At 40.7% G+C, this 13,650-nt stretch overlaps 1 protein-coding gene across 1 annotated transcript in view; it reads right to left on the minus strand.

Annotated features, from left to right (window-relative positions):
- DOCK10 (dedicator of cytokinesis 10) overlaps positions 1 to 13,342 on the minus strand; it is a 209,768-nt gene extending 196,426 nt beyond the window's left edge. The window contains exon 1 of the mRNA XM_065880263.1: positions 13,168 to 13,342. Coding sequence (XP_065736335.1) covers positions 13,168 to 13,329 — 162 coding nt within the window. The 5' untranslated portion in view covers positions 13,330 to 13,342. The remainder of the gene's footprint in view (positions 1 to 13,167) is intronic.
- Positions 13,343 to 13,650: the final 308 nt, after the last annotated feature.

The raw sequence follows: 13,650 nt of genomic DNA on the forward strand, positions 1-13,650 counted from the left end.
GAGAGAGGAAAAGGCATTTCGCTCCCTGCTCAGTGAGCCTCTTCCCTGCCTACATCTCTTTGTCCTTGATCCTGATCTCTAGCTTTTGGTCCACTTAATTCCTCCGATGGCTTTCATTTGGGGAATGTCATTTGGTTCACTGGCTTTTTCACTGAGTCCCCTTTTTGAATAACTCTTGTTTACTTGCTAAGTCTCTTAACATTCTAGTTGCCTTATCTGGTGGAAAAATGAACAGTCAGGCATACCAAAATGTCTCCTTTGGAATTAACACAATATCGTAAACAGTGTATGTTTAACTTACAGAAGTCATTACATCAATTATGACGCAGGTGGGCAGGAGATATTTTCCTCATTTCGCAGATGAAAAAGAGGCACACTCTCTTCAGGAACAGGGAATAAAAGCACTGTGCTAAGTGCTTTTCCTCAATTTTCATTCAGGTAGTCAACAGCACTATGAAGAATCATTACTGCGCCGCAAATTGGGATACTGAGATTTAAAGAATGCAAAGAATTCTCCCATAGTCTGATACTTTTCAAAGGGCACAAGTCTGGCATCAAATCCCATGTTTTGTCATTATATAATTCTTTCTGGTACAGCACAGCATTTTGGGATTCAGAGTTCGGCAAGGTAGGAGAGACACACTTCTCCAAGTGGAACTCTGTAAACTATTCAATCTGAAGAGATTACAAGAGAGTGATTTGCCTTTTATTTTTTCTTTGCTCTCCCTGCTGTGGGACCCCTGAGACCGAACACCATAAGACGAAAAGATGCTGTATCTCTGCAGCATCTGCTCATCTTACTGGTTTATTCTACACAGTAACTGGAACTCATTTTCTTTGTGTTTAATCCTTAAAGAAAAGTCAAGAGAATAGTTTGGTGTAAGAGTCCCTTATCTATTGAATGACAAAATTGTTTTCCATCCCTATATCAACTTATTCTTCTAAAATAATCAGAGACTGGATATAATTTACTATGCTACTGATGTTATTACTATTTTGCAGTTAGCATTTATGTGGTTGAACTAAAACTGTGCACCTACTCTGGCCCATTATCTCTGGATTGAGAAAGGAAGAGTATGTAGTTTAAAAGAGCGAGGGTCTCATCATTTTGAGACCTGGGCAAAGGTCATTGTTCTGCCACCAACTCTTATGAAAGCTACAGATATGTCAATTTGTCTTTCTGGCTCTGGGTTTCACTTTTCAAATGAGGCAGCTGAATTCTATGATCCCCAATTCATAACATGTTATTATTTTATATAATCTACATGGAAAACTCTGAATTTTTAAGAAAAGTACCAAGCATCTTGCCACGCTGGACACAGCAGAAGAATGCCATGGCAGAGACCTTAGTCCCTGAGTTAACAGAGACAGAAGGCAGGAGGGTGCAGTGGGGAAAGTGGGCCCACTCAGGCTGCAGGGGTGGAGAGAAAGGGGGTGAATCGGTGGGGTGGGTGTGGCTGCATAAGAGCCAGAGAAGGGAGGAGGGTGGAGTGAGGGAGGAGGGTGGAATGGAAGGGGGAAGTGGTGTTTCTGGGTCACAGGGAAGGTGGCAGTTACAGGTTTGATAAGGGCCACACTGCGGTTGCCCCTGACTTCATCTCTAGCCTGGGTAGCTTTTTCATTTTTAATTAATTAACTAATTAATTTTTAAATTTATTTTGACTCATTTGCCAATCTGATAACAATATTTACGTACCTTGGAAAAATTTTCTAGAGACAGGTGAAAAATGACAAATTTTTACTTCACCCCCAATCTTCCTATTAATAGATATTCTAGTCTCCCCTGCCCCCTCCCTATACACTGTTTTTTTTTTTTAATTTATTTTTGGCTGTGTTGGGTCTCCGTTTCTGTGCGAGGGCTTTCTCTAGTTGCGGCGAGCGGGGACCACTCTTCATCGCGGTGCGCGGGCCTCTCACTATCGCGGCCTCTCTTGTTGTGGAGCACAGGCTCCAGGCGCGCAGGCTCAGTAGTTGTGGCTCACGGGCCCAGTTGCTCCGCGGCATGTGGGATCTTCCCGGACCGGGGCTTGAACCCGTGGTCCCTGCATTGGCAGGCAGATTCTCAACCACTGCGCCACCAGGGAAGCCCTCCCTATACACTTTAAAGAAATTAAATGCCCTATTTTTTGTTATTTCGTTTTATTTAATTCAGAGAAACAAACGTCCATGGGAAAGCAACAGAGAACGCACTGGTAAAGGCGGGCCGAGCTTCATGCTTCTCACCACTCCCTGGTGTGGCAAGGGAGAGGCAGTGTGGCACCGTGACTACAAGCAACCGCTCCGGGTTCAAATGCCAGTCCAGGTCCCTACCAGATGCGTGACCCTGGCCAAGTTCGGTAACCACTAGGTATACCCGCACTGTCCACTGCAGCAGCCACTAGCCATATGTGGCTATTGAAATGTGGCTAGTGTGAATGAGGCACTGAATGTTTAATTTGAGTTCATCTTAATTAATTTTGGTTTAACTTTAAAAACTGGTACTGTAGCCAGTTAGTGGAAAACTTTAACTAGTTTTTTTTTTTTTTTTTTTTTTTTTTTTGCGGTACACAGGCCTCTCACTGTTGTGGCCTCTCCCACTTACGGAGCACAGGCTCCGGACGCACAGGCTCAGCGGCCATGGCCCACGGGCCCAGCCGCTCCGCGGCACGCGGGATCCTCCCAGACCGGGGCACGAACCCGCGTCCCCTGCATCGGCAGGCGGACTCTCAACCACTGCGCCACCAGGGAAGCCCTTTAACTAGTTTTGAAACAACTTGGCTACGTGAATTTACACTTTCAAATGTAAATTTTATGAAATCTAAATAGTGCACAAGTATTTGTGATAAATATTGAATATTCCAATTGGAATGTGTGGTAAGTATAAATACACACTGGATTTTGAAAACTTGGGATAAAAACAAGAAGGTAAACTATCTCATTAAAATTTGTATATTGATTATATGCCAAAATGATAAGAGTTTGGAGCTTCCCTGGTGGCGCAATGGTTGAGAGTCCGCCTGTCGATGCGGGGGACGTGGGTTCGTGCCCCGGTCCGGGAAGATCCCACGTGCCGCGGAGCGGCTGGGTCCGTGAGCCATGGCCGCTGAGCCTGCGCGTCCTGAGCCTGTGCCCCACAGTGGGAGAGGCCACAGCAGTGACAGGCCCGCGTACCGCAAAAAAATAAGAGTTTGGATATACTGGGTTAAATAAAATATACTATTAATTTCATCTTTTTTTTTTTTACTTCTTAAAATATGGCTCCTAGAAAATTTTAAATTATGTGGCTTGCTGTATTTCAGTTGGGCAGAGCTGCTCTATATGCTTTAAGTTCTTCCTTAATGATATGGGAATAAAAATAATTTCCTCCAGTAGTTGTTGTGGCAATAAGAAAAGATAACTGCAAAGTTCTTAGCAAAGTGCTTGACAAATAGCTGGACGTGCTCAATCGAGAGCCGTTCTTCTGTGGACGCGATTTCCAGCCTTACTTCCTCTGACTCACGAAACAGAATTTGGAGATATTCTGTGGGATGTTCAATCTGTTCTCATAAAGTGCACGAGAGCCAAGAAGGCCACTGACAGCACAGGGACCAATGGATGGCAGGGATGCTGATAATTTACCAAATGAACCCATATTTTGTTTTCACCTCACAGATTCCTACTTTTATAACTTTCATGACCTGTAATATATGGCTTACATTCATTCATTCATTCATCAAACATTTTACTGAGTACCAATTTGTTGAAGAACCTAGATTCCATAGTTTTGCATTCTTAAGTTTCTTAACGGTTATAGACCTGTAATAAAAAAATAATCTGCTCACATCAGGAAACACTGAAATAGCTTTAAAATGATAAGATGCAGTCCATTCTTCATCGCTAAGTTAATAACTTCAATTGTCCTTACTGAACTTAAAATGTATTATCTTTTTTCTTCTCTCTCTCACCTGATTTTCTATTTTATTATTGTGGAAGTTTTAAATTCTAAACATTTCTTTTTAAGATTTTGTATGTTTTTTCTTTGTTCCTTATTTCTAACTTTGGCATAATTTGGAGACCTGGAAAGATGAAGTATTCTTTTGTAAATGATAAAGGGAAAACAAAAAGAAACTAAGAGTTAAATTTCAGAAAAGTGGCAACTGATGGACAACATAGAAGAGAATCTCTAATAAACGCAGGTGTTCTCTGAATAATCTATTCAGTACGGGTTGCAGTGCCCGTGTAAATACGCTAATCTTGAATTTCCATTTCTCCACATTCTGTGAAGCACAAATTAAGTTTCCTTTTAGCAGTTCAATTCTTTTCCTAAAATAACTCTTTAAAGTATATTAAATTTGTGAACCTCTCTTAGTTTCAACAAGACAATGGAAGCAATCATAATAGCTAAAACTTATTGAGGTCTTTCTAAATTCCAGGTACATAATAGATCCTTTATTTGTATTCACTAATTGAACTTTACAATAACTCCATGAAATAGCTCAGTAGACAGATAACAGCCCTCCAAAGTTGTCCATATCCTAAGCCCCAGAAACTGTGAATATGTTATTTACATGGCAAGGGGGAAGTAAGCTGCAGATGGAACTAAGGTTGCCAATCAGCCAACCTAGAAAAGGGGAGAGTATCCCGGATTTTCCAAGTGGGACCAGTGTAATCCACAAGGGTCCTCTGTAAGTGGAACAGGGAGGTAGGAGAGTCAGGGGTCAGAGTCAGAGAGATGTTTGATGACACTATACTGCTGACTTTGAAGATGGAATAGGTCCATGGACCAAGGGTTCTTAACCCATGGCAACAAAATAAAACTTAGGACTGGCACATGGCACTCCTCCCTCTACTCACTCTCCAGGTTTCAGCTCCCTTGTCACTTCCTTAGAGGGAGCCTTCCTTGATTGTGTGTATGAGGTTGGATGCTCAAAGGGTATGGTCTTAAGGTAGAATGTAACTCTCATTTGAAACACTTATCACAATTACAGTTTTACATTTGTTTGAGTCCTTTCTGTCTCTGCCATCAAACTGTAAGCTCCATGAAAGCAGGGCAGTGGCTAGCCTTTGCCATCTGTGCCTGTCAAAGGTAAGGTGTAGTTGTCCCTCTGTTGTCTACTGAATTTCTGATGTTTAGATAATTAACAATCCAAATTCGTTTGACACATGTTCAATTCGTTGGACATGGTCTTAGAGAATAAAATGTATTCCAGCAGAATAAAGCAGATTATGGGAAATGAATTTCAAAACTCCTAGATTTTAGCCCCTGAGTAAATCAGCTCCATGAGAAGAAAATATGAGAGAATAAAAGAACTATCCAGAAGAAATCTGTTGAAGCATGACAAAAATACTCTATTTGGTTTGCCAAAAGATGCCTTTTTATCCTCAACTATATTACTCAGTTTGCACAAGATTTCACCGTATTGAAACCTGCAACTTGGGGATAAGTTTTAAATCTACTCTTCTAGAAGGCAAAGACACAAACAAAAACAAAACAAGCATAACCAGGGTTTTTCTATATTTGATTATTTAAAAAAGTTAAGGGACTTTTTGTTACCACTTATTTGTTGAGTCTTGACTTTTTCTAGCCATATAACTGTGTGTTTCTACTTGTAATAAATTGTTTTTTAATCTTCACATTATGGTCTCCCCTCAAACAGTTATACCTACTAAAAGCATAATCTTCTACATGTTCTTATAATATATATTTTTATCAATAATATAAATATCTATTTATATCTATCTATAGTTGAATTTGCTAATTATTTTTGGTCTAAGTTTCTACTCCCATATACCTGATTTTCTGCTTTTCTTTATCACTGTGGTGGTTTTAAATTTTAAACATTTTAGATTTTGAATATTTTGTCTTTGTTCCTTATCATTTCTAAATATGTGTTATTTGGAGAACTAGAAAGTTGCCAGATTATTTGGACAAGATGATACCAGATGTAATTTGAATCTAGTATGGCTCTGCCTCAAAGATTTGTGTTGCTAACTACTAAGCCTCAGTCACATTCAATTAATTCTTATACCCATGGAGAAGCCATTCGATTCATTTATCCATTTTCTGTGGCTTTGAGATTCAGTGCAAATTCAGTGCCCAAGGGTAAATAACTGCAAAAGACTCCCTGTGCTTTTACGTTCCACATTACACCCATCTATCTACGGCAAACCATTTCAAATCAGTCTCCATTTCACAAGCTTCCTTTCTCTGGGGAATCTTACATTAGTATATCCAAAATTCAAACTCACTAAAGTGAAATAAGAACATTTACTCAGGATTGAGAATGTATGGAAGTTGTTTCCTCCACATGCATAAAGCAGAAACTGGGCAAAACATGTTAAAATCCCTTTGGTGATGATAAAGTTTTATTAAATTGGAATATTCATTGTAGAGTAAGAAGAGAGATTATTTTATTTCCTTTGAAGTAGCTCCCATAGTATATTTCTCTCTGGTCCTGATTTTATTCATAGGACATAAATGTAAACAAATGTGTGTTCCAAAGAGATGGCATCATTAGTTTCATAAATAATTGATGTCCTTCATTTAGCTTCCTTCCTTATCTTAGGTTCTCAAAGAACTTGACCAGGAAGGAAGGACTATTATGCCTATTCTACATGAGGGGACACAAATGTGGAGATTTATTGAAGATCAAAAAGCTAATCAAGTGCTTCCCTGGTGGCGCAGTGGTTGAGAGTCCGCCTGCCGATGCAGGGGACACGGGTTCGTGCCCTGGTCCGGGAAGATCCCACATGCCGCGGAGCGCTAGGCCTGTGAGCCATGGCCACTGAGCCTGCGCGTCCGGAGCCTGTGCTCTGCAACGGGAGAGGCCACAATAGTGAGATGCCCACGTACCAAAAAAAAAAAGCTAATCAAGTAGAAGCTTGACAGTTCACTCATGGACCCTCTCTTCTGGCCACACTCACTATACCACCCTTTTGGGGTAGACATGGAGCAAATACAGTAAAACCCTAGTGGAAACTACCTCCCCACATCACTGATGAGCCACCCAATGGCTAATGAACTCTCACTGGGACAGTGACCTACAGTGCATCTCTGGTACTATAAAGTTAGCTCCCTACCTGCAAGATTTTGTCCTTGTATAATGCTCACTAATTTACAAAGTGATTCCATAAAAACAAACATTCTGATGCTTCTAACAGACAGAATAGAGAGTAGTCCCCATTTCACAAACCCAGACAAATGAATCAGCATGTCTGGGTCATATGGGCTTTTAAGTGATGGCTTGAGACTCAGACACTGGGCCTTCTGACTCCAAATCTAAGATTCATCATTGAATCACGACCATTCTCAGACCCTCCGGTGAACAAAAGGTGCCCAGGAAAAACCCAAGTTCCTTTACACCTAGTTAGGCAGAGACCAAGTACACTGCAGAAATCAAATAAGTTAAAAAAAAAAAAAAAAAAAAAGGAGAAGTTTCCATTTTAGTTGAGCCCACATCATTCACCAGAATGGGGTTGGCAAACTTTTCCTGTAAAAGGCCAAATTGTAAATATTTTAGGTTTGGGGGCCATATATGGTCTCTGTCGTATAGTGGTCTTCTTTTTCTTCCTTTTTTGTTTGGTTTTACAAAACTTAAAAGTTGTGGAGGGCTTCCCTGGTGGCGCAGTGGTTGAGAGTCCGCCTGCCGATGCAGGGGACACGGGTTCGTGCCCCAGTCCGGGAGGATCCCACATGCCGCAGAGAGGCTGGGCCCGTGAGCCATGGCCGCTGGGCCTGCGCGTCCGGAGCCTGTGCTCCGCAACGGGAGAGGCCACAACAGTGAGAGGCCCGCGTACCGCAAAAAAAAAAAAAAAAAAAAAAAGTTGTGGAAACCATTCTGAGTTCACAGGGCATACAAAAACGGACTGCGGGCGGGACTGGACCCATATACCACAGTTCATCAGAGCCCTGGACCTGGCAACCACCAAAGGATGACTTGTAATGCAGATCTTCAGCAGCACCTGAAGTTCCCTGGCTCTGAAATGTTTATCCTACAAGGGCACATCCTTGACTCACAGAAGAGAGTTCACCTCCCCGACTCACCACAAGTTAGGCTTTTTTTTATTTTCCTCTGTCTTCAACCAAAATTAAAGACAAAGCCACATTTCGCATGCTATCTGCACTAGATCCCTGGCATTCACAACTGTAAATCTCATGGTTTCTACTATTTCAGAGACATCCCCAAATGCTCATGGATTTTAAAAGCATTTCACTTTTAAGATCCTAAAATTGTGCTTGGGAATTTGGGCATATAGTGAGAGAGACCAGCAGCCTGCCTAGCACTTGCTTCTTGTACTCCTTCTATTTTATCTCTACCCTGCATCATATAAATGCTCTTGGGGTGGGGGGGCAGGGAGGGGAAGAGGAAATAGGCCTTAAAATGGAAGCCAACTTCCAGGGTTGGTGATTAGTAAATTACATCTGAAATTATAGACATTCCCCAGAAAACAGCAGATCTCCATAAATTAAATTAGTGTCTGAGGCTTTCAACAAAATATGCTATAAAGGATGTAAGAAAAACTAATTCATGAAAAGGTTCCTGTTAATTCTCCCATCAGAGCAAAAATATTTGAAGAGACAAATTAGAGCTTTGAAGGAATTTCCTCATTTTTTCCCAGTTAAATTTGGCTACATTTTAATAGGCATTGTAATAGTCTCAGATGGTAGGATTCATGTGTCCCTTGCAAAGGCCAAGGGCCTACAATGATTTATTTTGATGTGTACCAAGTGTCTCCACTTTGGACTATGCAGCCAAACTACAATCAGTGCCAGCCCAAAGCTGATCTCTATATGAAGACTCAGGACCTGGACTCAGCAATGAGATGCTTTGATATAATGATGACTTGAGTGCAAAAGCCTTTTGCAGAACATTCAAACCCTTGTATTTATTGTAGTAGCTGTCTTCATTCTTAACTTATTCCTGGACATTTCGATGAAGAGTTAGGAAGGCAGCTTTAACAGTTGAACTTTTCAAGTTGGTGTCAGTTGCTTAAGATTTCAAATCATTGATGATACTGAACTTTTAGTCTATAAAAGCAATGGTGCTGGGCACCACTGGGGTCTAAAGCCAACTTAGTTCCCACCTACATGGGGTTTTCCACCTACCAGTGGGATAAAAAAATATGAATAATAAGGTAAATAAACAAGTTCAATTTAATAGCTAAAGATATGATTAACTACAAATGGATTGACACACTATAAGTGTTATAGGAAATTAGAGGAGAGATCATGTATTCATTCATCAATCATTAATTGGTATTCATACAGTGCCAAGCATTATATCTTCTCTGTAGACTCTTCTTTGGGACTCTGAGCTATATATCCAATTTCCTATTTGAAACCTCCATGTATAGACCTCACAGGCATTTCAAACTTAACATGTCTCACAGTGAACTTAGATTAGCTTGCCAAATCTTCCCCTGCAGCCTTCCCCTTCTGAATGGCAACTCAGTCCTCTGGTTGTGCAGGCCAAAAAATAAACAAACAGAAAAAACAAAACCAAAATACCATACATTCATCCCTCATTCCTCCTTTTCTCTCACTCTTTGTGTTCAATTTGTAAGCAAACTCTACTGGTCCTACTTTTAAAATATATCCGAATCGATCCACTTCTCACAACCTCAGCAACTACCATCCGCGTCTTTAGCTGCGATCATTGCAATAGCTTCCTGACTAATGGTCTCCCTGCTTCCACCCTGGACCCCTGGCAGCCACAGATCCTGTTACTGCCCTGCTCAAGGCCATCCAAATTAACAAACCTATAGTTAACACAGCACTTACTACCCACTAGGCACTGTTCTAAGCTCTTTACAAGTAGTAACTGAATTCTCACAATAGCCCTACACGGTAGGTCCTGTGACTCTCTGCGTTTCATCAGTGAAGAAATGAAGGCGCACTTAGGACAAGTCAAGACCACACAGCTAGTGAAAGGCAGACACAGGACTCAAACCTTGACATTCTGGCTCCACAGCCCACGCTCCTAACTTCTGTGCCTGCTCCCTCCAATGGCGTCCCTTCTCACTCTCAGAAAAAGCCCAAGTCTTCATGATGGCCTGCCAAGCCTCACGTGACCTGTCCCCTGTTCCCTCCACGACGTCATTCTACTGCCTTCTCCTTGGCTCACTCAGCCACATTGGCTTCTTCACTGGTCCTCAAACACCCCAAGCTTCTTCCCGTATCAGGGACTTTCACCCTGGCTGGTCCTTCTGCCCGAGCCATTTCCCTGCAGAAAGTGGTCCGACTCACTCTTCACCTCCTTCAGGTCTTTCCCTCAAATGTCACTTTTTCCGTTAGGATGACCCCGATCCTTCTTATTGATAATCTTAATAACATATCTAGACATGATTCCAAGCACTGAACATCCTTACCTCATTAAGCCCTCACAACAGCTCTGGGCTGAGGGAACTATTATCTCCACCTTACAGAGGAGGAAAAGAGCACAGAGTAGTTAAAAAGTATGCAGAAGGTCACACAGCCCAGAAGGGATGAATTCAGGATTGCAACCTAGAGTCTCTGGCTCTAGAGTCTGTGTTCTGACACACACACCCACACACGATCAAAATACAAAATTTGGTGACTAGTGGTTGATGGGAAAGTAAGAGAATAAAATATCAGTTTGCTCAGAAGCTTGTAGCCAGAGTGAGAAGGCGATTAGCATATCAGGTTAAAGGAGGATGCAAGGTGGGGGGGTTAGATGATCAGTTTCCAGAGCGCCGGTTCTCAGAGCGTCATCCACCACGCTCCTCCATCGGAATCTCAGAATCTGAGATTCTCAGAAACACTCAGGGGGTGTTTGCTAACAGTTCAGATTCCTCAGCTCCACTCCAGACATTCTTATGCAGAGTCATTGGGGCCAGGAGCCCAAGGATTAGTATAAATAAGAAGTCCTGGATGGACCTAGAGATTGTCATACGGAGTGAAGTAAGTCAGACAAAGACAAATGTCATGTGATATTGCTTATATGTGGAATCTACAAAAAGGGTACAAATGAACTTCTCTACAAAACAGAAATAGAGTTACAGAATCTGTAGAAAACAAACTTATGGTTACCAGGGGGTAAGGGGGGGGAGGGATAAACTGGACGATTGGGACTGACACTACTATATATAAAATAGATAACTAATAAGGACCTACTGTAGAGCACAGGGAACTCTACTCAATACTCTGTAATGTCCTATATGGGAAAATAATCTTAAAAAGAGTGCAAATAGGTATATGTATAACAGATTCACTTTGCTGTACACTTGAAACTAATACAACATTGTAAATCAACTATACCCCAATAAAAATTTAAAAAAAAGAACTCCTAGGTGATTTTGAAACACATTCAAGGTTTCAAACCACCATCTTGGAAAATAGGAAATCGTTTCATTGACTTAAATTAGGACACTAAGCGTCACAACCCTAATATAGTAATTCCATAATGAGATCTGCAAACTATACAATCACAGTAAAATTTTGCCACGTAGGGCGGGGATCTTTGATGGGTTTGTTCATTGGTGGATTCCAAGTACCTAGAACAGTGGCTGGCCGATAGTGCATCGGCAACAAATAGCTGTGGAGTGTGTGAAGCTTCAAGTGGCCCAGAGGAAACTTTCAAGTTGCACGATAACTTTCTATGAGCATATTTTACTCTGAGTGGTCCAACATTTCCATCAGACTTCTCATAAAAATTCACGCTTCTCAGTTTTATCATTATTTCCTTAGAGACATGAACAGAGTGAAAAAGTATATTGGCTTTTGGAATAATTGATCTAAGTGTGACCTGAGGCTCTGGCGTTTAGCAGCTGTGTGATATAAACAAGGTATTCAATCTTTCTGAACCTGTTTTCCTCATCAATAAATCCATCATCACCTCATTTAATGTCAGTAAAGGTATCATATGAATTAAAAGGATCTTTGAAAAAAACAGGGCATTGTTATTAAGTGAATTTATTATTTTTTATTTCTCAATTACTTTGAAATACAGTTTTAGGGGCAAATTTCTAGCTGCAAAATTTTATAGTCTAATTAGTAAAATTAGGAAAACTGACTGCTTTAATGACTGAGCTGGCATGAGTAATACACATAGCTATAGAATGTGTTATTAAGAGTTAAACTTGGAGCACAAATGTGTCAAATCCTTTTAAATTTAATTTGTGAAAACTTATGGGAAAATAAGTATGAAAATATTCCCACTAATGATATCTTAGAGATCATCATAGCCCAACAGTTGAAGAACAGTCCTGCCCTTTTGAAAACCAGATACTGATTTGTTGGAGAAATTGGCATAGAATGTTATAGCTTAGTATTCTGTCACTCAAAGGCACAGCCCAAGCCAAATGACTTTCATTTAAAAACTTTTAGTGTAACAGGTATTTATCATTCATTATTTACTGCATCCTTGATATCTGAACATTGAAATCTAAGAGAAAAAAGTCAATTGTGCTGAAACCACGCAGACTTCAACGCCTCCCCAATTTTGGAAACTTTAGCACACTACTTCCATCCCAACATTGAATTTCAGTGACTAGGCAAATCTCTCCCTGAACCTAAAGTAAGGAAAGACTAACCTCTACTTTAGTCTTGCTGATCAAACAGACACACAAAGAAGGAGTAACACTATTATAATTAAAGCACAGACAAAAATGTAATTTGACAAGTGGCAAGAAACAGCTTTCTAATTAAAACACCATGCATTCCACAAAATTCTCAAAAACTTCATTCTGATTTTATGTGTAAGTTAAGCATTTTGGAAAGGCATTTCCATAGCAGCATCGGAAATAAAGGCCTCAAATACTTTGAAGTTAGAGATCTAACTACCAACATTTACACAACTCGATGGGTTACATGTGATATAAAAATATCTATCTGGGGCTCTGCTTTCAAATTTGAGTTATAAAATAAAATCCACTTAATTAAACAAGACTTCAAAATTTTCTGTTTCTGCACAAAAGTTAATAACAGCATACAAAATGTTAGGCAGAAGACAGTTTCTCATAGACCAATAAACTGTACATTTTCAGGACAGATCTAAGAGAAAGAAAACCAGTTCTCTGAATAATACATGAAACAATTTTGAAAGATGTTCCCCAAACAGGGAAGTGCAGTAGTAAACTCTAGGTCACACATTTCTTTATCTAAAGCTGAAAACCCAAACCTTGAACGGCAACCTCATTTCTATAATAACAGTTTAATCAACGGAGGCTGCTTTACCACAGATACCATACCATTATGATGAGGGTTCTGGGTCTACTCATTTCATCGTCACTTTCCAGAGGCAAAATTTCATGGGATGGTTCCTCCTGGCGTCGTCTACAAATGTGTGGACAGCTCCTCTGGACCACAGAACGAAAAGCCTGAAGCAGAACAATGCTGGCAGTGCAGCCCATCGCTGCATCCTGGAGCCCACAAAATAACTTCTATGTTGATGCTATGTTTGAAAACAGTGGCTCCTTGTCCCTGAAAACAGCCTACACTGCAGCTGCAGCGAGCTCACTCTCCAATCACTTCCTTGAGCTCTGATCATCTGATCACTGCCAAATAGCTTGGATGCAGAGATGGGAAAGATTTGATCCACTGAAACTGAACACACTCAGGAATATTAGAGCATTTCGCTCAGAGAGCATTGCTCAGCTCATTTCAAGAGCATGTTTCCTGTTCATTACAGTGATTCTCTTCGATTCTAGTTTCAGAGGTCTGAATAAATATAC

Source organism: Phocoena phocoena, chromosome 7 (genome assembly GCF_963924675.1).
Source record: "Phocoena phocoena chromosome 7, mPhoPho1.1, whole genome shotgun sequence".
Classification (NCBI taxonomy): Eukaryota; Metazoa; Chordata; class Mammalia; order Artiodactyla; family Phocoenidae; genus Phocoena; species Phocoena phocoena.